Below are 25,382 nucleotides of genomic sequence, written 5' to 3' on the forward strand. Positions count from 1 at the left end.
TGGAACTGGTTTCCCCAGTCTTGAAAGCATCAAACCCTGGTTTTGGTATTTGGAAAACTGCAGTGGGCTGAGCATCAGCACCATGTCACCAGCCCCTGTGTGTCCTTGCTTGGCGACAATGGCAAAATGTGACAGCAAAGGCTGCGGCCGCTGTCAAGCTGGCGCCTAAGCTGCTGAGGAGCAAAACCCTAGTTGCCCTTTCCCAATTTGGCTTTGCCAACAAACCCTCAGGGCATAGGAGCAGCAAGTGGAGATCTCCAGCCTCGAAAGATATGTTCCTGAAAGAGTATATTTGGTTAAACTGCCTTTCTGGAGGTCTCACCACAGATGAGGGGGAGCTCTGGGTAGTGTAAAGCATCCTTGCTAGTTTCGTATGGGGTGGGAGGGGAGGAGAGGTTGGGAGGTGGGATTTAGAATAGGGAAATATTTCCCTGACCCTTCACCTAAGCCGGATGACCTTCGTGTAGGCGAAGAAGGCATTTTCTTAGTCTGAAAGAAATGTACATTTTTACAGTTCTGTCTCACCTGAGAGATGTGAGAAAGGGGTTATTTTCTGATTACTACTGTGAATTTCAAAAGTAACAAAAAAATACCCATTGTTAAATGCAAAATTGCTGCCTATGCTAGTTCCTGAGATACTTTTTTAGAGATGTACTCTAAATCAAAACCTGTGACTAAATACTTGGAAATATTCTGCTACTTAATTGTTGGGGATGCTGATAGATGGCACTGGTGTAAAACTTACTTTCCACTTCAAGAGACCTGTAAAAGCTGGAAAAAATCTTTTAAACTTTCTCTTCTTCCACTCTACTTAATGCAGTGTCAGATCCATTCACCTGCCACCTTCCTCCCCCCAAGCTGGAGTTCCTCACGCTGTTTGTCCTCCATACTGTGCTAGCTTTATTTCAGAAAGCTCTATCTAGAGGCTGATTTTACTGTGGCAAAACGGACTTGTGTATGTTCTGCTGCATTTTAGCTGACTGGGAAGTTTTTGTTACCGTGCGTGTTACCACTGAACCATTGCTTCCCAGTAGAAACCCCTGTAGGCGTGTGTGCCATCAGTAAAGCTCGACTGTGGTGCACGAGCAAAGCTGACGGGGGGCTGTCCCCAAGCTGTGGTGTGAGCTCCTGCAGGAACCTCGCCATGACGGATAGCCTTGGTGTCGGCTGTGCTTGCAAGCCAGCTCCTCTGGTGTTCACCGCCTTCTCTCAGCCGTAAACATAAATGAAGCTGTGGTCGGACTGTATATGTGAGAAAGAGTTGGGACACAGTCTGAAATCAGAAAAAAAAATAAAAAATAGTATATTCTAATGAGCAGCAGTTCTACCTGTGTCACTGCAACCTGCATCAGTCAAAGCGCTCTGAAAGCTATTATAGACTATACGCCTGCATAGCTGGACTCCTTTACAATAAGCTCATATAGAAGAAGGGAAATGTTTTATTGCCATTTTTTAATATATAGGATTTTTTGCATTTTTTCATTTATGTAATTGCCCATGCCAGTTTGTGGGTTTTCATTATTTTCTCTATTTAGCTCACAAAAGCTTGGAAAATTCATTATTGTAATCTGCCAGAGCTGGAAATAAAAGCTTTTTGTCCCATTAGGCCGGTTCAGGCTTCTGTACAGTTTGACTTGCTTTTAAAGATATGAAGAGCTGTCTGAAAGGTGAGGAATAAGCACAGCACAGAGCTGACTCGAGCTCTGTATGTATGTTTCAGCTGTTGCTTGTTTCCATTAACTGCTGACCAAAGTGATAGTGCCTGAAAGCATGCCCACCCCTTCACTTGCCCACCCCTTCACTTGCCTAGACACGCAGGAAAGTCTCTTTCCTCAGGTGGTGACAGAAATAGTCCTCTCTCTGATTAAAACAGGCATCATAAAATACATTGGAAGCAAAGGCAGTCTCCTTATTTGTCAAAGAGCAATTCTTTAGGTAGATGAACTTAATAGAATCTCAGTGGTTTTGGAGAAACAAAACCAACCCTTTGGGTTGAGGAGTGTTCAGCTTGTGACCTGTACCTATAGATGTTATGCAAAACAGCCCCACAAACTGAATATATATATATTTTTTTATATATATATATTTGACTCTGTTATAATCCATTGAGTCTCATAAACACCTACAAAGACTTGATGATGCAGGGAATATTCTTAAAGCAAATAAGCTGAGTGTGAACCTTATCTTTTTGCTTTCTTGTGCTGTTGATAAACTGATCCTGCCTTTGTTACAGAAGATAACCTTTTTTGTGTTTTGAAGAGAGTTTGTAAAGGACGAAGCCTGACATGATTAAACAATTTGGGGAGTATTGTTCCCATGTCCAAATAATGGATGTCTGTGTTCATATAGAGTAAAAATCGTCAGTCTTACCTTAATCAAAGGTATTTTTGAAAGTCTGTGTACTATTGAGAATTAACTATAATGGTGTTCTTGTTTAATTTTTTTATCGTGATATTTAAAGCCCAGTTGAAGGCCACTGTGGAGTCATAGGCAGATAAAAGATGCCTGAAGCACAGAAGTCTAATGGATACAATTATCATTATAGTGTTCTTTGCAGTAGTTATTGAGGCTATTCAAAATGTTAATTGGGCACTAAGTTTCATCTCTAGAGAAAATGTCTACTAAAATGTTTGGGTCATGTTCAAAATATGCTAGATCCCAAGAGGATATTAGTTGCTACGCTTCACAGGACATTATACCAAAGATGTGTTATCTGATGAAGGAAATGCAAAAAAAAAAATATATAATATACAATGATGCCAACTATCAACTGGAATGTGTGATGGTTTTAATTAGGTATTTAGATTAATATTTTTTTTCATGTAGTTCAGTTTTTGCTGGTAGGCAGGATATAAATCAGGGGTGGGGAAAATAGAACTGTTGTCATAGAGGTAAGAAAATAAGAGTGCAGTGAAGTTTTTGCATGTGTATATAAATGGGAAAGATGGGATGCTTGTTGCTTAATCCTCTGGCCTCTCATTGATGTCTTTATGGCAGAAATTCAGTTTATATTCAATGGGTAGTTATGGTCTAAAAAGTACAGTAAATCCTGAAGACTGTGCAAAGTCTTATGCATGTGGAAATAAGAGGATTAAACAATTTTAGTACCCTTTTTTTTTCCCATAATTGAAAAACCATGCCTTCATAAGCAGAAATACTGCTTGCAAAAACAAAAAAGACAGGCAGTTTCCCTTCAGCATCCAACCTCCTGGAAAAGCCTGTCTTCTTCATAAAAGGCAAGAAATGCCAGCCAAAATAACTTTCCCAAGAAGAGAAGGAGTCATATATGTGGGAGCTCAAGTCATAAAATGTGATTAACGCTGGAGCAACTGTCGTGTACACTAGAAGACCATCGAGCAGGTAGTGGGCAATTCTTTTGGCATTTAGTTGGAGGTGTCTGGTCCCTGGACTACAGTGGGAAGGTAATGTTCCTTTATAAAATGTTCTGCTATTAGTAAAGTGCCTAATTGCTCTACCCGCTCCGTGCTTTCTACTCCAAAATGCTGCCTCAGAATCCTGAGGCATCAGGGGGACAGCAGAGCTGTGCTGAGGCAGTTCTGAAGATGCTCCAGAAATTGATTACTTTTTTTTGTTCCAGTTTATATATGGAGATAGATTATAAGGACCACGGGGCTGTTAGATTGAAGGTTGGCATCTTTCCTTTCCCATTGGCACCACCATCACCCAGTGGGTAGAGGAGCAGAAAGACATAGTCACTGCTGATATCTGCTGCTGGCTTGTTTCTCCGCAGACCCAAATGCCAGCTTCTTCACTCCTGAGTGTGTCATGTTGCTCTGGAGGAAGTCAGTTAACCCACCTCCTCTCAGGTGCACTTCTTTCCCTTGTTTGACACCATGGAGCCACACAATTTTTAATTTATGCATTACAGGAGGGAGGGTAAGGGCAGGTAATGCGGCAGGAGACTCCTTTTCCTCTGCTGCAACCACCGTCCATTCACCAGCCACAGAAGGATGTATTTCTTCTGTTCAGAAATGCATTGCTCAAAATCTTTTCTTTGTAAGATTGAATTTTGTACTTACTGATATAATCAGTATTTCAGAGGAATGGGAAATTTTTTGCTTGCTTTTTTTTCTTTACGGTAGAGGAAGACTCCTCTGTGTTTTAAAGCTTTCTTTTCTAATTGCTGTGCTGATTACTCCTGTATTCTGTGGGACGTTTTATCTCAACGCTCTGAGAACTGCAGAGATTGGATTTCTTAATCTTAGTGTGGTAAATAAAATCTGTCCTAACCAGGTAAGTTTATCCCTGTTTAAAATATACATGGGTGGTGTGTGTGTATATATATCTCCAAAGAAGATGGCGGTAAAGGAAGTATGGTGATTTAACTGCTCCCGAAAACCCCATTTAAACTCATGTAGTAGTGGGTATGATCGTATTTTGTGGCTATTTGAGTCTGGAGTAAAGGATCTCCTTTTTCTCAATTGAAATATTTCCCCAACCCCTAATACACACACACTTTGATGGGAAAAGGTGGGTATTCTGGACTTATTGATGGGTAAAGGGAAGGAAAATTATATTAATGCCACGATTTCGCCAGTCAGAAGTGAGAAATCCAATGCAAAGATGGAAGGTTCTGGCTGCTTCACTAGTTACTTTGAAGATATATTCATGTGTTTGTATATTTGTATGGAAGATACAGTATAACTCATTGATTATATAAAGATGCAGTATTATTTAAAACAATATTTTTTTTATTAAGCAGTTGTCCCTTGTGCTTAAAATATTCTTTTCTCTCTTTTTGTTCTCTTACTCTGGAGGTGCTTCCAAGTTTTGTTTGCTGTGTATGTAAAAACCATTGGATGTTATACCATTCTACTGTCTTGTACAATGCATTAAGAAATTTGGAGGCAAGAAGTAATGTGTTTTAAGCTGCTATAGTGTCTTATATTAGGAGACAATCTTGTGGAGCTGGAGGATAATTTTAAGAATCGGTTGAAGAGTACTGAGTATAATGGTTTGCAATGAAGTTTCTGTTTACTGCTGGTTAATAAACTACGTGACTGGGAGTTTTTATTTTTCTTTCTTTTAGTAGCAGTATCTTTGGACAGTGTTGGCTGAAAGTAGGAAATATCTCCTTCAGCTTCCTTTCAAGCAGGTTTATGCAGAAATAGAAAGTTCCTCGTAATGAGAAAAGAGAATCAAGTCTTTTGGTGGTGTGCTGCGAACCAGCTGGAGAAGGTTGAAGAATATGGTCAGAAAGCTTGATGCCATCCTGAGGTCTGGGGGAAGGGATATGGCCTTGCCACAGTATATCCCCTTTAACCAAGGGGCCTGGCAGGAGCAGAGGAACCTGAGACAGAGCGAGTTTAAAGAAAAAAGGGAGGTGGGGGGAAGGGAGGAAAAAAAAAAAAAGACTCAGCATAACATTGCAGTTATATCTATCAGTATCAGTGAAGAGAGCTCAGGAGGACTCCACTTGAACCCTGAAGAACTTGCCAGGGGACTGGAGAATGTGAAGCAGGGTTAGGCTTTATCAGGTGTGGTTTAGCTAGTAGGCTTGGAGAATCCGTTCGGCTAGATCACTAATTATGTGGACACCTTAGTGCTGTGTGTCCCTGAGGAGGGAGCTCGGGCGCAGCACGGGAGCATGATGGTGCAGAGCCCAGCAGCAGCCAGGAGAACACCTGCGCTGGGCTGGCAACAACCAGGGCTTAGAGCTGCCCAAGATGAAAAGGTGCTTCAAGCATCTCTGCCAGTGCCTGAGCGATCCAAAAGGGTGGTGCTCAGAAAGGAATGGCTCTCTCCCTGTGTCCTGGTTTGAGGTAAAACAGAACTAATTTTCTTTCTAGTAATTTTACTTTTCAGTTAAGCCTCTCCTAGCTTTCTGAAATTAATGGCATATTCTTCAGACAGTGTCTGCTTCTAAAGTGGTATGGTCTGATGTTTACAAGTAATATGGAGGAATGGTACGCAGAGAGGCTCTTGCTTATACTTATTACAATAAAACCCAAGGACAGCTAACTTGTTATGTACCAAGTTGGAGGGGTGGAAGTGGAAGAGCGTAACAGGGTCACACCTGCAGCGAGGAGTGGACAGGACAGGTGACCCAAAACTGACCAACAGGGCATTCCATCCCATCTGCATCATGCTCAGTATAAAAGCTGAGGGATCAAAGGGGCAGCCTCTTTCTTCAGTGGTCGGTGTCTGAGGAGGACTCCGTCTGTTTCTGTCTTTGATCCCGATCTGTGCATTCCTGAATCCAGTTCCCATCCGTCGCCGAGTCCAGTTTGGGACTTTCCCAGTGCCTGCCATGATTGTCAACCTGGGAGGTCAATACTGGTTTTGTATATATTGTATGTATTTCATTATTTTCTTATTTAATATTATTATCTTATCTTTTTATTATAGTATTAGTATTTCATTAAAGTAGTTTAGTTTCTTTTTCAACTTATAAGTCTGTCTCTCATATTCTCTCTCTCCTCTCCGAAGGGAGAGAGGTTAAAGAGAGCATTGGTTGGTTGTCTTAGTGACCGGCCCAGCCCAAACTGCAACACTCTGCCATCGCTGTGACACTGTGGTGCTGATGCTGTTCTGTTGTCTCCCCACAGAATTTGGACTTGCCGATTCACTGTCCTCCTCAAGTCTCTGGGACTTGTCATTACCAACATTCTAGTTAGCTAGTTCTGCACTACGAAACAGTCATTGTATTAGTAAACACTCTTGCTGCAGAAGAATGATTAACTTCATTTTTCCCTGAGTGCAATATCAGTCTTTACAATGAATAATACAACACACTTGAAGCTTTGGAGAAAGATCTTTTGAAGATGAATGACTTTTAATTATGGTGTTTGTGGTGCCTAACAGCAGCTATCTGTACTCATCTTTCATCGCAGAATTATATTTCGGGTGGATCATGTGGTGAAATAAGAGTGGGTTTTATTTTTCTATTCAAGAAAAAGTGCGTAGGAAAAACGAATTCGTTTTTGTTGCTTTGAGGTTCCTGAGAACTTCTCAACTGGAAAGGCATAGTTGAACATCCCATCTGACAGTGTCCAGCACTGGAGACCTTACAAGACCGCAGGAATTCCTGAGTCTGCAGGTTGAGATAAACTGCCCTTCATTGCAGGTCTTGTTCTGGCTGCCAGGACAGCATTTGTACTGGGAAATAGTACTGAAGCAAATGTTGGCTTCAGTGCTTGTCCTGCATTTGTGCATGTTGTTTCTTAGTGTGTCCCCACCATGGCTGTGGCCTGTGTAATCTAGTGTTTTTCCAGATGGTACTCATGAGCAGCCTGGGCAGCTCTGGGCAGTCTGGATGCAGGCACTTAGTTCTGGGAGAGGAGGATGAGTAGCCCAAGCCCCTCGGCCCCTGGGCTGGGGAAGGGCCAGTTGTATGTAGTAGTAGAGGTGTAACCCAGGATCAGTCTTGCACAGTGGAGTAGGTGCAGAGTTTCCTGCTGCCTGGCCAGGTCAGCTGTGGTGCTTCCCCTTCACCGGGCTCGAGATCTCCAGCTTTCTGCTGGGCTGACTGAACTTGAGAAACCATCAGGAAATGGATCTGACAAAAATGAATTCTGTTTGGGGGTGGGGGTCGTGTTTGTCTGGTGGATGAATGAGCAAAAAGTCGGAGTGATGGATCTGAGGCAGGGAGAGGGCAAAACCTTGAGGCAAAGGATGGGACCAAATGTGTCTACAAGCTGCCCTTGGAGCCTTTTGCAGCATGGTCTAGTCGTAGGGATGGATGTAAATGTTGGGTAGGGAGCCTAGAGGAATTTTGCCTTTCTTCTATCAGGCCATTTTTTCAGAGTCTGACTTTTTTATTCTTTAAAGTCCAGACTTAACTTTAAAAATATTTTTTTTAATATACTTTTTGTAAAGGAGAGGATGGAAGCTGCACGCAAACTTACCAAGCAGAAGACTTTTGGTCGCACACCCACATTCTAAGCCAGGTCTGGGTTTTGCAGGTTTTCAGTCAGGAGAGTCATGTTCTCAGATGGGTTAGGTAGATTTTTTTTTTATTTTTTTTTTTCCCCTGCCTTAAAAACAAATTTCTTGTATGCTGCCTTTACTGCCCCCACCCCAGCTAGCATGAACACTAGTTTCCTCAGACCATGTTGATGAATGGAGGACAGCCTGTCCACTGCTTTGAAGATCCTGGCGCCACCTCTTCGTGGCTTTTCCCAGTCTAACAGCCGTCTCTTGATGCCGCTCTGGAGGTATTTTGTCCTTGGCAAATGATTTGCAAATCCTTTGCCACCACTTGTTGATCATTTTGAATTGAGTACGGATTAGTGATTGTTTCTTTAGTGGCAGTGTTGGGCTCTTAATAACGGTTATCCAGCTTTCTTGTGCCTGTCTAAATATCATGTGCTCAAATGACTCCAAGGGAACATATCTGGGTAGTGTGCAAGTGTCTAAATATAGCAATAATAATCTCTAGCTTTCTTCTTTTCAGTCAGCAGAATAAATTATTGGATACACTTCCACTTGTGTGGAGTGCATGCTGAGATAAGTCTATGTTGACATCTGTTTCAATACTAATTTCTGACGTCTTCCTGGTACTTCCGGAAGAAGAGAAATTCTTTTTCTGTAAAAAATCTCTGAACTTGTCTTCAGTCTCTGGTTGTGGATTGGATTTTTTCCCTGTTATGCCGGAGAATTACACAGTTTTCAGCCCCCTTCGAAACTGCCAACTTTCTGCTCCGCTGAAGTTACTTCTGGCTCCAATCCCAGTATTTTGGGGGAACAATACATCCTATTTTAGCCTATACAGATTTAATTGCTGTGAATAAGGTTGACAATTATCTCCTTTTGTGTCTGAGAGTCCCACCAGCTGTTTTAGATGCATTTAAATTGCTGCACCGTGCTAAACACACTTGTCGCATCAGAAAATATAATGCCAAATTTCAGGCACATGGTAATCTGTCCATGGCCTTTATTTTAAAAATAATTTTTGCTGCATTTAATTCTGTTTCTTCTGCTTCCCCTTCAACCTTGGTTCTCTGCACTGGGCGGCATTATTAGTCATACCAAGGGACTTCTATATCAAAGATGCATTTTGAGGAAAATGCATTTCAAATAGCAAGAAAACCTATTGAAAGAGAACTTGGTGGGGTTTTTTGTTGTGTTTTGGGTTTTTTTTTTTTTTCCCTCCCTCCACCCCTCTAAGCTCAGGCACATAAGGCGGGAATCATCTGACCACACGCTGACAACCTGCTGTGTAAGTGTCTAGGCTCAGCTTTATTGTCCACGAAGAGGAACAGACATTTCATGCTAATGTAAACAACTAAAATAGGTCAGATGAATCATGCCCCCAAATGTCCTCTTTCTCTTTGCTTATAAATAAAGTCTGGGTGATTAGCCAGACTTAGCTGTCTGCGCTGTAGACATCTGACTAGATCTCACCTCTGGGGAGCATACTTGTAGAAGCAGTCACATGTAGGTGACTGTAGACTCATGTGGACACCTAAGAAGATTAGAAGTACTTGGCTTCTTGATGCAGAGATGCTGCAAGTGCCAAGCTGAAGGTGCTCTGGGCTTGACTTCTCAAAGCTGAAGGCAAACTTGAGTGGATTTTCCCAAGGAAGAGACAGATCAGGGTTTGATGTCCATGGTTACATAGCATTAAACTGTGGTGCACCACCTCTTTTTCATTGCTAGCTTCCTAGACTTGTAAAATACAACTTCATAACTTTTTCTTTTTTTCAGAAATTTTAGTTTAAGCAGGAGCTCTCCTCCCTATCATCTGCTATTTCTGCCTCCATATTGTCTCTTCAGTCTTGCTGTGGCAATATGTTAATTTGGGTTTAAAAAAATATATTAATTTCGCTGCACGGGTGTCCCTGTGGGGCAGCACACTGGCACATGAAGGTTGGTTACACTGGGAAAGGGGGTACTTGTGAAAGGTCACCTTTCATCCTTTGCCTGAGAAGTTGGCTCTCTTGCTAATTTTCTGAATTGTTGAACTGTTGAATTTTGCAGGGTTTTCTTTTCAGTTCATATACAGCTTTGTTTAATGTTTATTTACAGTCTTGTCAAGGGGTTAATAAATTCCTTTTGAACTTCCAGTTTCAGTCACTGCCTTAGTGCATATTTTGCATTTGTGGAACTGTAATTATAATTTCTGAAAACAAGTTGTTCCTTGGTGTAGCAGGATGCAGGGACCCGCTAATACTTCATTACTTCCTGATACATATTTTTATAGATCTTGACATGATTTTAATTTCCCAGTGGTCTGAGAGGAATGGGGAGGGTTATGTACGAGTTACAGTAGTCAATTGGTTCTGGTGTTGACTTTGTTCTTGTGGAGACCTCCCTGGGGTTGCAACTGCCTTTGATCGTGCCACACAGGATCCATCCCATCAGTGCTGCTCAGGTCTGTTTGTGCTGGGCTACCCCATCTTCTGTGGGCTTTTTCAGACACAATTGACTCTTCTTAGCTATAGCTCTTAAAATGTTTCATGTTGGCCCTGCTTACTATGTTTGTGCTAAGTATTTGCTGGCCTGTAGGTTTTCTGGTGTGTGTGGATGTGTTTGCAAGTGAAGACTTGGATTGAGGTTTCACAGGAGCCAGTGGTGTTTTTGCTATTGACTTTGGAAGGGGTAAGATTCATAATGGAGGCTGATTTGCAGCACAAATAGAAGAAACAGTACTGCTAGAGAAACTAGTGCTAGAGAGTAGTGCTATAGCTGGTAGTAGCTGTGCAGCTGCTCCTGCTCCCATTCAGACCAGAGCTGGGTCCCAGCACAGAGCCCCATTCGCCTCACAGGGTGGCAATGAGCAGGTCCTGCTCTGTGACAGATCCTGTGCACACACCGGGTAAGGCATGTCTCCATTGCTTTGTGCTTTGCTACCTCTGCGTTCTCATATGGACATGGTCCTGGACAATCTGCTCTAGGTGACCCTGCTTGAGCAGGGAAGTTGGTCCAGATGACCTCCAGAGGTCCCTTCCGAGCACAACCGTTCTGTGATTCTCTGGTACTGCACCTTCCAAAACTGCTCCTTAGCCTTGCTGTACCTCCTCTGCTCTTGGGTTGGGGGCACACCTCTTCATCCCTAAACCGCTGCAAGGGCAGCAGAAACCTGTGGGGACAGTTTGCCCTGAGGTTCAGCCCTGGTGCGTACCCAGTACTCGTGTCCATGCCATCTGAGGCGCAGTGGGACTGGTTGCAGCACACCCCTAAGACATGTTGTGGCATAGCATGGTAATAGGTGGTGTGCAGATCACAGAGCTTGAGTACCTTCCCTCTGGATAAAGGTGGCGGATGGAGCTGGAAAGGACACCCGTGTCTTCAAGCCCTATGCACAGGCGCAGACACTTTTTTGTTCACTGCTATGTGCCTGCTCTTGGGTAGAAATTCTGCGTTTGGCTGTGATTCTTCTTTTTACTGGTACTGATTTTACCAGGGTTTCTATGCTGACTATCTACAAATTATCACTGCACTTGACATTTTGCATGTGTGATGCCTGAACAACTGAGCAAAGATATTAAGCACTTTGACCTATATTACATGAAAAATAGATGTTTTAACATTTAATTGAACTTTGAATAGGTTGCCTGAGAAATACAATAGGTTTTTGTACAGAGCTCTGTGTGTGTGTGTATATAAAATATATGTTAAAGTATTGCAATATTTTCTTAATCCTGGTTTGCATTAAATACTATGGCTTTTTTTTTACCTTAAGTTTGGGAAAGCTAATTTTGGCTTTGGTTGTTACTCCCAAGCAGGATGAATGAACACTATACAAATTGTTTGATGGATCATCCAAGATCTGTCAAGATTAAGGTAGCCGTCATTTTTCTGCAACTTTTTTTTTAATTCTAAACTCAGGATTGCTGATACTTCATTGGCTTGCATTTAGCTGATATTTTAACAGCTTCAAAGATGAGGTCTATGAAAGTAATTTTAATAACAGAAGTAAAAGACTGGGTTTTGAGGCACGTTTCTATGGCAAAGAGTTATTGTAGTGGTTTTCATATGTGGTCCCTTCCTGCAGATCTGCCATTTAATGTTCTCCGTGAGGAAAAGTGATGGATGTAAAACTCCAGCAGCAGGGTGTTGTTTTTCTTTAAGCTATTCTTAAAAATTACCAACCTACAAGTGGCATTGAATTAATTTTCTACTCGTGGATTCTTGGTAATAAAGCTGTATGTAGTGTGTTCTTTTTTCTTTTTCTCCTTGCATTGCATATGTGTGCTTTCATACGTATACAGTTTGCTATAATGACTTTTTAGGAATAAATTAGCAGATTGTCTTCTTTCAGGTTGTAGGGGCTTCACAATACCTGCTGCAGTAGAGGAGGGATATTGTGCATAAGGCATTAGTACTTATCTGTGGAAATGTGTACATTCTCTGTCACACTTGCAAAGATTAGCTCAGGGCTAATTTAAGTTGACAGCTGTATAAAAGGGATTAGTACCGTCGCCACAAACTCTTGGGTTAACTTTCACACATGCTAAATACAAGAGATAATATATTTATTTTTTTTTAAAGCTTGGACTAGTTTTGCATAAGCCGTTTATCTTGATGTCTCTTAACCCTGAGAGAGCTGAGACTGCAGCCTACAGCATCATAGTCTAATGGTGTGGGATTCACTGAAGTACTTTAAACACATAACTTGCTTCATTGTAGTCATAAGGAGACCTTTATTTGCATATAATTGGCATTGTTTTAAGAAGAAAGGGTTTATATTGGAGTAGAACTTTGGGAAGGAAATCAGAGGGGGAAAAAAACTGGCATTTTGTTTTCTTCATGCATCCTTGCCATGTGCAAACACTCATTATGAGTCTACAATAAAGCTAAAATATTTTAATTCAAATTGAGCATTTGGTTGGGTTTTTGTGCAGTAATAATAGTTGGTGTAGTAGTAATAGCAGTGTTAAGCTTGTAGGCAAAGTGAGTATTTCTGAGGCTCAGGTGGCCCTTGCTGTAGAGATTCCGGGCAGGCTGCTGTCCCTGCCCTTTCATCACTTTAACTAGTGTGATTTGTATATTTCTGTCACGCAACTGTGTGGGAACAACTGGACCTCACAGGCAACCATTCTTTCTTCTATCAGACTTGTGTGTCTACTGTGTCGTCCTTGTGATGGATGCTTGTGGTCAAGACTCTTCTCAGCCTCACGTGCACAAGGAGTTGTACAGCTCATGGGAACAGGCATGGAAGCAGCTACTTTCTCCCTGCATTAGAGGGAAGGGAATGGCAGAACTTGGGTTCTTGTCTTGAATGTGAGCTCAAGGATGGGTCCTAAGATGTTTCTCATTTCAAAACAGCTCAAAACCACTATCCATGGATGTGTTTCTCAGGGTGCAGTGAAAAGCCAAATATTGCTCATCAGTGAACTTTCAGGATCACCCTTCAAGGCCAAAGCAGCAAAGTCACATGTGTGATGAAACAGCTGGGAAGAAAATAAAGAAAAGTCACTGTCATGATGTGCATAGTGTGTTCTCTTAAGATTCGACCAGGTGTCTCAGTTTTTCAAGACTTGTTATTCCTAATGTGTAAAGTGAAGTCAAAGGGCTATTCACAGGCTAATGAACCATGATAAAGTATATTCCTGTAGAAAAGTTCCTATTCTTTTCACACCTGTTCTGTTGTTTAACGTTTTCTGCTTCAATTTGAAGCTCTAAACTTGTCATATTAGCTGAAGCTGATAAGCGTTCTTTGCCTTATAAACAACAAAGATCTAGAGAAATGTAACGACGCATAAAAATCTTAATATTTTTGTGCAGATGTACCCATCTGAAGGCTGACTTCACCAGGCTGAATATGCCATAAGAAGCATCACTGAAGAACTTCCAAGGCAACTTTTTCCTGTATAGCATGGAAATAAGTTTAGACCTATTTTTCTGAGATGAACAGGAAACAACTTATTTGAAAATTCACCTATTAAGGAGAAGAAGAAAAAGGTGCAAGACAATGTGTTAGTGGAATTTAGGCTAGGATGCCGGTCAGCATGAAGTTATTTGTCCCCATTATCCTCCAGGTCTCTTGCTTAGTTTTTTCAGCAAGCTTTAGACAGGCAGGCAGTTGCTTTAGGTAGGCCTGTGAGCAGTGTGACCAGGCTCCCTTCGCAATTGCTTTGTGTGAAAGAAATGGTGGTTCTCTTTTACAGTGTCAAGTTCATCTTTGCTTTTGCAGCCTTTTCTCCCCCCATGCTGATAGCCAGTACAGAAGGAGCAAGGAGGGAAAACTTGACAATTAGTATTGCCAGCTGTGGCTGAGATTGCTCAGCCCTGAAGTGAGATTGTGCTTAACCACATCTGTGTCCCACCACTCTCGCTCAGCATCTGCTCTGGGCTCACTGTCTGTTGCTTTTCTCACGTAATACCTGCAGGCTAATTATCAAAAGGAGCTGCTCATCCCTGTGTAGTGATCACAGAGCTTGTTCCATTACTGTCACCTACAGCTGTCTTGTTCCTTGTAGTCGCGTAGTATTTCATCTTTTTTGGAAAGTGTAGATGGATGCTCTGCCATGCAATAGCATTTCAGGAAATGCATATGAATAACGTAAAAGTGGACTTCCCTTCCAAGATGTCATCGACTTCAGTCCAAAGACAAGTTGTGTTACAGTTTATGTTCATTTGCACTGAACTTGTGGCAGAAATTTTTTAGAACTCTTCCTTGCATTGTTTCTTACTTCTTCAATGTATTTTAAATTTCCAGCATAATGGTATTCTGCTTTTGGGTCTTGCCTTTTTTAATACCATATTTAGTCCTTATCAGCTTGGCAGGTGTTGTAGCTTCTAGCTGACTCCTAAAGTGAACTTGTCCCAGTATACTGGTGTGATTGCTGGTATGAGAAACCATATTTTCACACTGGATCATCGCAAGACTCATCTTTATGGCTAAACATTCACTTCCTCCTCAGTTAAGAAAACCAAAGGTTTTATTCAACCCCATGGATTTAGAGAAGCGATTCAGGGATGGCTTTAGTTTCTGCCCGCAGTGGACAATACTAGTGGGTGGTTTGGTTTTGATGTGAGCAATATGACAGCTACTGTAGTGAATGAGTGAAACTGTTTAGGCTGCTTGTAAAGCTGCCTTTCATCTGCGGGAGGAGGTGAACAACTAGGAGGAAATATCTTTCAAGTCGATTCCCAGCGCAGAAATAAATCTTGTGTGGGTGAAGGGAGGGAAACAGCCACCTACCTGGAAATCTAAGACTATAAATGAGATGTCACAGAAAAAGGCAGTGATATCCACTCACAATGCTAATCCATTAAGGGGGGGAAAAAAAAGAAAAGGACAGGAGGGGGAAGAAAAGCCAGTAATACTTGTATGAAAGGGTTTTTTGTAGTGTCTTTAATCATTATTCTGAGACTGTTGGAATTATAACGCAGAACTGTAGAAAAATAACTGTCTGTTGTTTATAGGTATGGTGTTCATTCAGCTGGGTTACTTCTGTGTTATTAGTTGGGCTGGATGCAAGCTGGTGTCACGCTCATGGCTGTGGGTGGCACGTGTGGCCCACAGCTGGAATGAGAGAGGCAGGCTGGCTGGAGCTATTGCGAACGGCTGGAGCCTGCCAGGCTGGCAGGGGGAGAGAAGGGCTCTGTGCCACCTGATAAATTGATTTATTCAGTGTCAAAACAACTACAGGTGCCCACTGCTACTCTGAGCCCCCAGCCTTAAATGGAAAATCGCAATAAACCATGAATCTGCTTTTGCCTACCTCCTTTTTCCTAAGCCGTAAGGAATAGATGAAGAGCTTTAGCATTTGCCTGGGGTTAACAAATCGAAATTTTTGTAGATCAAGTGAGAGAGGTTTCCACAAGTAAAGACATCCTGCAGGACATCGTGCAAGCAACCCTTTCATCTCAACTAATGGGCTCCGGTTTAATTTTCTGTTGTGGGCCAAATTTTCCTCCAGGCACGTAAGGCAACTGTATTGGGATGTATTTTTTGTTGGGTTGGGGGGGGAGGTGGGGGGGCATGTGATTAAGGCATGATATTTTGCCATTATTCTTTTTTCACCTTGTAAACAGCAGGAAGGTTGATGATACTTACATTTCAGAAACTTATATATGCCAGAATTGCAGAAAGTCACCTTTATCCACAGTAAATTGAGAATCTCAGCAGCAGCCCTTGGTTGTCATTGCTTAATTCTTATGATTATTGAATTTTCTTTTTCCTAGAAAAACAATCAGTTACTTTCCCCAATGAGTGGTATTATTCTTTGATATTGTTAGTAACCTGAAAACTGACAATGGAGAAAAAAGGAGCGTGTTCCAATTTGTATAGTTCAGTAAATGTTTAAGATCATAAGTCTGCTAATTAGATAAATGGTGGAGTTAGAAAATTTCCTTGGGGAAGAAAGATAAAAACACAGGAGAAAAATTTTGCTTTGGTGATTGAAAGATTTTTTTTATTTTTATTTTATTTGAATTATTTTGAAGTAGATAACTTTGAGGGGGGGCTTTTCTTTATATATTTTCCTACTGTCTTACGGGACTTTCAGCTATTGTTTGAGCAGAGTTGGGGTCTTTGCAGTTACAGAGAAAAGCATTTGACAGCATCTTTTTGTAAGAGATCTAAGAAAGCAGCAACTTGGGATCATCAACTGGTCTTTTGTTTAAGGCTTTACTTTTTGTTGCTTTATCAGAAGTGTTTAGGGCGCTTGCAAGCTGGTTTTGTGTTCTTTCATTCCCCCTCTTCCACTTTCAGCTGACCTTTCCTACCGGGATGGCTTCCTGCCTGGCACAGCTGCTTTCTCACCAACAAATGCAAGTTGCCAAATCATCCCCTTTCTCTGCAGCACTTTCTTTTTAGAAACATTTGTAGGTATTTTGATGTTCCAGTGTCGGACCCTGTGGGCTACACAGATGATACACACGGCCTCAGCCTTAACCTACATGGTATAAGCAGAGGGGGCCCGGACCCTTGCTCTGGAAGAGCTTGCTTAGGATGTCTTGACCCTTGGAACAGATCTTACAGAGGAGGTGGAACTGGGAATGCTCTCCACTACCATGGAGAGGAACTAGGCCTTGGTGGGGGAGAAGCAGATAGGTTTTGTAGTACCATCCCATGGTTGCAGGTGGTTGTCAGTTACCCCACGGCTCAACTAAACTGAGGAGGTGGGTCAGGCTCCCTGCTTACAGGTTTTATTTTTTAGCTTGGGCAGGTCTGGAGTGTGTGTGCGGCCAGTTCCCATGCTTCTCCTGGTGCAACACAACTCCCCAAGATCTTGTAGTGCACTCAGCCCTTAAATTTCAAAAAGCATTTTTTGTGCATGCTGTTGTTGTCGTGCATCATTCAGAATTTCTGCTGAGCTCTCTGCCTTTACCTGTTATTTTTATCTAGGTATGCTACATACAAAATTTTGCTAGACTCGTGAGTTTAAAAAATACAAGTACTTGGATGACTGCTTCAATTTTTTTCAGAATATGAGATCTAGACCTGAGTAAAACTCTTCACCTCCTACAGCACAGCTTGGAACTTTCACTGAAGCAAATACAACTTGCTGTAATCTTAATGAGCACAATATAGGGAGGAGTAAAACAGCCAAAGAGTGTATGTTCTGATATCAGTGTGAAAAATAGAGGGCTGAATAGAAATGTTTCAAAAGAGTCGAGCTGTTTTTTGGGTTGGTTGGGTTTTTGTGGGATTTTTTTTGTTTGTTTTGGTTTGGGGTTGGTTTTTTTTTGTTTTTTTTTTTTTCAGGAAACTATTATCAAAACCTGTTTTGGATTTGTTCAACTGGCCTGTTTTGGTTCTTTTAAGATAAACTTGGGATTTTGTAATCAGTGACCTTGACACAAGAGTTTCACAGCTGCTTGTTGAATGAAGGATAGAAGCACAGTGTGACCTACATTTCCATTCATTCGGATGGGATTTAGGGTCTCGCGAGATACCAGCAGAATGCTAATTGTGAGCCAAACAAACTAGCTGGCTCCTATCTGGGGGATTTGCTTTTGGCTGAGGACATGTCAGAGATTAGTCTTGTAAGGTACTGAAGTATTGATCAAGATTGATGCAAATACCTCTTCAAATGTGACTGAATCCCACCGCCTCACTGTGCAGGCTTCAGGAAGCTCCTGTTTGCGAAGTAGGGTGTATTTTTACTAGCACTACTATACCGTGAACTAAACCTTAGGATTATTTATTTATTGCTGAGCAATGTGTTTGACGCAATAGATACAGCTAATAGTGTAAAAAGAGGAGCTTCTGATCCAAATTAGATATGTTATTTGGATTGAATGTCATAAAAGATTGGATAGGAGATAAGCGGGTAATGGGGGAAAGAAGGGAAGGGATGGAAAGGAGTTGATCATGAATAGGTCTAATCAAACAGCTCCTGGAGGAACTGTTGTTGGGTGAGAAAACAAAAGCAAGAATTCCCTTGAAAATATGTCTCTGAGTAAAAGCTAGGGAATTATGTAGATCTCAGTCTTCTTTTTTTTATTATTTCGTCTCCAAATGTTGTTGTTGTTATTTACATCCATGATAAAATGGAAGCAAGGACAACAACTGGAGGGTTTTTTTTGATGGGGGAGGGTTGTTTTTTTTTCTCTCAAGCATGAGAAAGTAGAGCTTTATCTCATTTCATTCACTTCACTGGAGGATAACATATTTTTCGAGGCAGAGAGAAAAAGAGATATGAAGGGGAACTGAAGAGCTTAGGAAACTGAGGCACTTCCTCTGTGGAAAGAGGGAGGGGGATGGTAGGTTTTCCATAAAAAATTTCAGAGGTCTAATTAAGGGTTACCTTTTGGAGATATGGACATCTTGTTAGTTCTGCTTTGTTATTTGTATAAGCAGCTTAGGTGTGAGTTTTGTCCTGATAAGTTACAGTCTGTGAAAGCAAGGAGGAAAGACAACAGTAAAATCAGCATTGGAAAGCTGGTTGAAAGAATTGCCTCGAGGAGGAATTTAAGAAGCTGCAGAGAGAAAGGGATTTCAAAAGACAGCAAAGACAGAAGCTGAGTGGAAGGTGTTACCAGCTCTTGTGCTGGGCATCAGGCACCAACACATAGCTCAGGCTTTGAGATTAAAAATCATAGGGCTTCGCTGCAGCCCTTTCACAAAGTTTGCCTGTGAGATGGGATTGAGGGGTAGAATAGTACCCTTGCCAGGAAGGGGGTACCTCTTGGCATCTAGACGGTGTTACCTGGTAGCTCCCATAAGCACTATTTGGATGTTATGATTAGTTCCAGTCTTCACAAGGATTTAAAAAATAAGCGTAATCCTCTGCTGGTGAGAGGAAAACTGGATTTTTGGGAGACAAAGTGAAATTCTGGGAGGGAACATATACTGACACCTCAACCCCCACATCTTTTCAGTATTCAGTCTTGCCAGGTTCCTTTTGACCATATCCTCGTCTAGCAAGGTGTTTGGTACACAGGTTCAACTCCAGGCGTTTCGCGGTAGCTCACTGCCAAGCTACTCTGTTAGGTCACTTTGTTCTTGCAGCCTTTCTAATGTATTCAGTGCCTTGACAAATTTTCTTGGCAAGAGCTTTATAAAATGATACCATATTGTGCGTAACTTAACACGCCGTTAAACATCAGAACATCTCCTGCCGTACAAGTCCTGAAGTCCATCATTAAGCTTAGAAACCAGAGCAACTCCAGTACTTGAGTGATTTTTTTCTAAGGAACAATAAGTGGTAAGGAAGGTAGTGATTTTTGTAAGGAGTTGATTTTGTCTCTGTTTGTCTTCTGCTTTTTTTTTTTTTAAGTGGGGTTGCAAACAGCTAGCAGTATCAGTGAGGGGACTGAATCAGTGAGCTAAACTGAATATTAATTAGCTCTTCATGTGATAAAATTACACTTTCTGTGCTGCTGCAATATTTTAATCATGCTTCTGGCATTTCAAACTAAAGAGGTGTTGGTCAGCTGATTTAAATCCTTTGCTATTTGTGCTCCCCCCACCCGCCCCTATTTCTGAATATATTTTTTCCCAATATGGCAAGAAAATGTCGAGTTTTCAGACTGGAAGCTTATTGTGTCTCAATGTTTGATCTCCAGTTGCTCAAAGGTTAGGCACTGCAGGGGGTGAGTGGTTAAACTTCTCACAGGTGCCTTCCAACTAGATGCTCTTTCATCTTTGCTCTCTGCGTGTTTCACAAAATAATTTTATCCACAGTTGGTGTTTATTTACAAGAAATACTTGTAAACAACTGGTGGTATTGTGCATACAGGTGTCAGGCTGCAGTGTGTGACATTTGGCACTGTAAGGAAACTTAAGAGTTTCTGGAAGCAGTTAACTGTAGTGGATGCACGTTTTCTTAAGAGTTAGACTGTCTCTTTTTTTCTAATCCGAGGCAGGAATAGTCATTTGCATGTCACAGTATCATGTTGCTCTTAGAAAATCAAAAGAATATATTACCTTCAGCAAGGCTGACCTAGAATTGACATTTCAGCAAGAGCAGGCAAACTGGCGCAGAGTCCCCTGCAGACCTTCCTTTGGTTTTTATTTTCATTTCAACAACCTTTAGCAAGTGTTTTCTTGTTATGTAAAATTTTACTGTAATGAAAACATTAGAGATCAAGAAGTCAGGTATGTCTTGAACTTGCCACCACGATTATGATGTGCCTTCTAGCTGGTTTACTTTCTGGGGAAGCAGCAGTTGTTTTTAAAGACATCAAGTGCCTGATGTGAAACTTGATGTTTGTCTGGTAGTGGAGAGGCTGTCTTTGATTAGCGGTCAGCTCGTTAGGTGACTTGCACCTCATAGTAGAGAGGAGTGGTTAAATATTGTTTGTGGAAGAAGACACGCTTGCATCAAAGTGACAACATCTTTGCTTGGTGGGAAGAAGACATGGTCCCAGCTTGCTCAAGTTTTTCCCGTGTGAGCCCAGGACTGTCAGAGCATGTGTCTTACTGAATGTGGTGTCGACTGATGAAAAATTAGTCAGTTTGTGGTGAGGTTCTCATGTAGAAAGTGGAAAACATGTTTAAACTTGGTTGTTCTGAGACAGATGATAGTAACCATGGTATCTTGGATAATGCAAACTTCTGGTTAGGGTTCGAAATGTTGGTGGTGGAAGAGCTGTTATTTCAGGTTCCTCACTGATGGAAGGAAGATAAGCAGTTGTGGTGCAAATCTCAGGGTACCTTTGGTTTTCCGAAGATTGTGCTGAGCTCTTACTGCTGATTTCTGCAGCTCTTGGTGCAGATCTTCTCTCTATGCTGCAGGTGGGACAGAGGTGCGAGGGTTTGAGGGTTTTTTGGGGAGGATTATGCTCTGCAATGCTAGAGGGGTGTATTTAGTATGGATCTCTGTGTTGCTGTGCTACAAGCAAACTTGACTTGCATGTTGGAATATTAAGGCAAAGCCTTTCCTTTGTATTTCTGTTACAGCATTTCTAATATATGCCCTTTAAACAGACTAATAGCAGTTGCACATTTTTCTGTGCCTTTAGCAGTAACAGCTTTTTAGATTTATAGCAGGTGTTTTGTTTGTACAAGACTTGGAACTTGACAGAACGCACACCCTTAGCCAACAGATTCGTTACTCGCTGTAGCAGAGAGGCTGGCAGGTAGAAAAGCAACTGGGGATCTCATGTTTCAACTAGGAGGCATAAGTGTTATCAGCCGTGACCATCAAGTAGTGCCTTTCTTTAGAAAAGTATGGTATGCCTAAGGGTAAAATACGCTCATGATACCATTTGTTCTTATTCACATAGTTCTGTGAAACATGCTTGTTATGCCATGGGTAGGTGTATAGAAACAAGCAAGTATGCGTGTGTGTATGTATGCATACGTATGTGTGTAAGAAAGTCAGGTATTTTAATTCGGTTGGTGTTTGCAATACTTCTGGGCTATGGTTCTGTACATCTTGAGTCACATAGGAGGTACAGATGAAGGCTTCTGTGCTTTGCTAACTTGGACATGTGCCTTGTTTTCTCGTTTTGTTTCTTCTCAGGGTAATAAATGCAGGGAAGAGCACGCACAATGAAGATCAAGCCAGCTGTGAAGTCCTCTTTGTCAAGAAGAAAGCTGGAGGTGCTAATTCTACACCAAACAAGAACTCAACAAAACGGAGGTCGTCGCTGCCTAATGGAGAAGGTCTCCAGCTGAAAGACAATTCAGTAAGCAGACTTCTGTATCTTGTCAGTGAAGAAATACAAAATAAATATAAAAGGATGTGGCAATATGACACTAAAAGATGTTTACTGAATGTTTCATATATTTTCAGTTACCTCATTAATTATCTCTGCTTAAATACAGAATGCTCAACTTTATTTTTCTTAGCTCTACTACTTGATTTTTTTATTTCGTGCATTAAAAAATGCTCCTTGCATCTAAGATGTTTTAGTTTAAAGGTGGGGAGGGGCATATTCCTTGACTTTTCCTTTTTGTTTCATTTCTGAAAATATAATCCTGAAAAATTTATTGCTGAAGAATTCTGTGAGTTTAATGGCTGTGGTTGACTTGTCCAGTGATGGTCACTGGAAGCATGGCAGTATCACCGTTTGTACACTCATACAATTTTATTAAGGGTTAGATAGTCATGTGGGTTTGTTGTGGTTTAACCCCAGCCAGCAATTTAGTACCACCCAGCTGCTCGCTCACCCCCCCCATGGCGGGATGGGGGAGAGAATCAGAAGAGTGAAAGTGAGAAAACTTGTGGGTTGAGATAAAGACAGTTTAATAAATAAAGCAAAAGCTGTGCATGAAAGCAGAGCAAAATGAGGAATTCACTCACCGCTTCCCATGGGTAGGCAGGTGTTCAGCCATCTCCAGGAAAGCAGGGCTCCATCACACATAACGGTTACTTGGGGAGACAAACACCATCACTCCGAACATGCTCCCTTCCTTCTACTTCCTCGATGTTTATATACTGAGCATGACCTCACATGGTATGGGATATCCCTTTGGTTAGTTGGGATCAGCTGGCCCGGCTGTCCCAGCTTCTTGGGTGCCCCCTACCTTCTTGTTGGCAGGCCTCTGGGAAGCTGAAAAGTCCTTGACTGCTTAGCAACAACTAAAATATGAGTGTGTTATCAAGATTATTCTCATCCTAAATCCAAAACACAGCAGTATATCAGCTGCTTGTAAGAAAATTAGCTCTATCCCAGCTGAAACTTCCACTGAAGCAGTATTATGTGTAGCAAGGTTGGTTTATGCAGGTAGGGTAAGGTCATCCAGCACACTGAATTCAGCTGTTTTTGCGGACTATGGCTCCTCTCTTTATGTGGATACACGTCATGCACTTGTCTACTGGCAGTCATCTGCTATTCTTCATCTGTCTTGTTTCCTGACTGGCTAATTACTTCATCTGCTTTTTAAGCATGAGCTCAGGCTCCAGCAATAATTAATAGTGTGCGTTCAATTCAGACATTTAGCCATGTAACACGAAATGCCCTATCTGAATGTTGGAGTTTGACAATGTGGATATGCAGTCTTTCTGCTGCTGGAAGAACACAAGTTCTCCCTAAGTGATAATTAGTCGTTCGGTGGACTTTAAGTGCCGTTTTCTGTTTGGTTTTTGTTTTAAACCAGGTTGTGAATAGCAGTCTGCTTCAGTCTCTCTCCCAAAATCCCCTGGCTTGGTACACCTGATGGCTGCAGGGCTCATTGGGGTCCTCAGCCACAAGCGTTCCTCTTGCACTGTGTCCCTCCCCACCTCTTGCTCCTCCTGTTCTGTTTCCTGTTTCATTATTGCTGCAACATTTTCAGACTCGGACAGATTTTCCAGGTTTGCGAAGAGCCCCGTGCTTTCCTCTTTGAAATTTTTCCTTAAATCACCTGTCCCGGTTCCTGTGTGCTGATATTCCTCATTGTGTTCAGACAGTCATGATTTTTTTTTTAAGTCCATATTTCCACACTCCTGGATAAAGAGTTGTGCTGTGTACTTGCTGGGACTGAGTTCTGTGTAGAGTCATGCAAGGCAAAACAGAATTTGTTTTATTAGTCTGTGTTTTAAAAAGTCTTTCTTAGAAAGTCCATGCAACTGTCTGCTATTTGCTCATGCAGACACTTGGTTCCATGAGTGTACTTAATTTTCATATGCATTAATTACGTTTAGTGAAGCAAGCATTTGGCCGCAGTACTTGTTCGTGTATATACAGCACATCAAGGTAAGCAACAATGTGCTTGGTCCAGGTGATGGGTTTGTTTGAAACAAAGGGCATCGCTGTGTTGTGCGCACAGGATGCAAAGACCCCTGTGCAGACACCAGCCTGGGCAGACACATCTTGGTGGTGTGCAGAGGTACTAGCTTTGGTCTAAGACCACATCTAAGTTCCAGGCCTACTGTGTGAGATACCTGCTCGGGGCCTATGCATCTGGGATGTGGATGAATGTAGCTGCAGTGAATTTGCCTATGTTTTCATATTTTGGGGGCATGCGTGGGACACTGAAGGCTTTGTAGCATTGTTTCACAAAGTCCAGTTAACTTCCAGCTTTGAGCAGTATCAAATGCTTCTCAACAGCAAAAGCAGGCTATGTTTTATATATTACACTGTGTGTTTAATCGTCTTCCTCAGAAGACACTTTTTTCCAAACATTACATAGCTAATATGTTTAGATTGCATTAAAAATACAGGTTATAAAACTATTCTGTTACTGGAAGGGTGTCTTCACTAACCGTGATGGTATCCATCATTATGGTCATCATACTGTTACGGTATCGTAATGGTAGGGTCTGTCAACTGATTGCATATTTTTGAAAGCTGTTCTCTTTATCCATTTTAACTTAATAATTGTCAGCCTTGCTAAATATCCAATTACCCTGCGTTATGTGAAGTATCTCACAGAACTTTCTCATTTCTCTTCCTTCTGTATCTTTCATCTCGATTTTGGAATAAACAGCCACTCCCTTTCAAGCTTCTTGAGAGAAACGTTTTTATTTCAGATCTTCTGTTCGTTCTTCTATTCCTGACATATTTTGACCAGAAATGAGCATAATGTCTGAAGTGAAGACCCAGCTGATCTGTGTAATATAGTATACTATTTTCATGCTGCTTGTTATCGTGTTCTTTATATGTTCTCTTCTTATCTACAGATTTACTTCTGTTTTCTACGTGGCATTTGAATGAGTGCTATAGCACTCATTATTTAGCTGTGTAAAACCTATTCTACCATGTTATTAGACCACAGCTTGTGAATTTAAATTTGTAATATATTTTCCCAAAACAGGCAGTATATATCTGGAGAAAGTTTTCTACTAGAGGGCAGTCTTACACTAGCAATTAGTAGGATTTTGTGCTGGTTGAATATATCTAAAAAGGAAAAAAAAAGATGTACATGTTTTTATAATGTGTCATATTTTTATGTTTTCATATTTTTATCCTGTGAAGTGTAATGTGTTTTGCCCTCACATAGCATTGTTACAAATATTTTTTTAAGGAGTGTATGAGTTCAGTGTTAAATGTGATGAGGGTGCAGCACGCTCTATATGAACAGGATGTAGAAATACAGGCTTGAGACACTCCAGTGAATGGTATAATATCGTCTTGGCAAGCATTTAGTA

The 25,382-nt window shown here is 41.4% G+C and overlaps 1 protein-coding gene across 1 annotated transcript in view; it reads left to right on the forward strand.

Moving 5' to 3' along the window:
* The window catches only part of PPM1H (protein phosphatase, Mg2+/Mn2+ dependent 1H), a 146,320-nt gene that overhangs the window by 47,742 nt on the left and 73,196 nt on the right, over window positions 1-25,382 (forward strand). Inside the window, exon 2 of the mRNA XM_054185263.1 lies at window positions 21,831-21,996. Within this exon, the coding sequence (XP_054041238.1) occupies window positions 21,831-21,996 (166 nt within the window). The remainder of the gene's footprint in view (window positions 1-21,830; window positions 21,997-25,382) is intronic.

The sequence above is a fragment of the Rissa tridactyla genome, chromosome 1 (assembly GCF_028500815.1).
Source record: "Rissa tridactyla isolate bRisTri1 chromosome 1, bRisTri1.patW.cur.20221130, whole genome shotgun sequence".
NCBI lineage: Eukaryota > Metazoa > Chordata > Aves > Charadriiformes > Laridae > Rissa > Rissa tridactyla.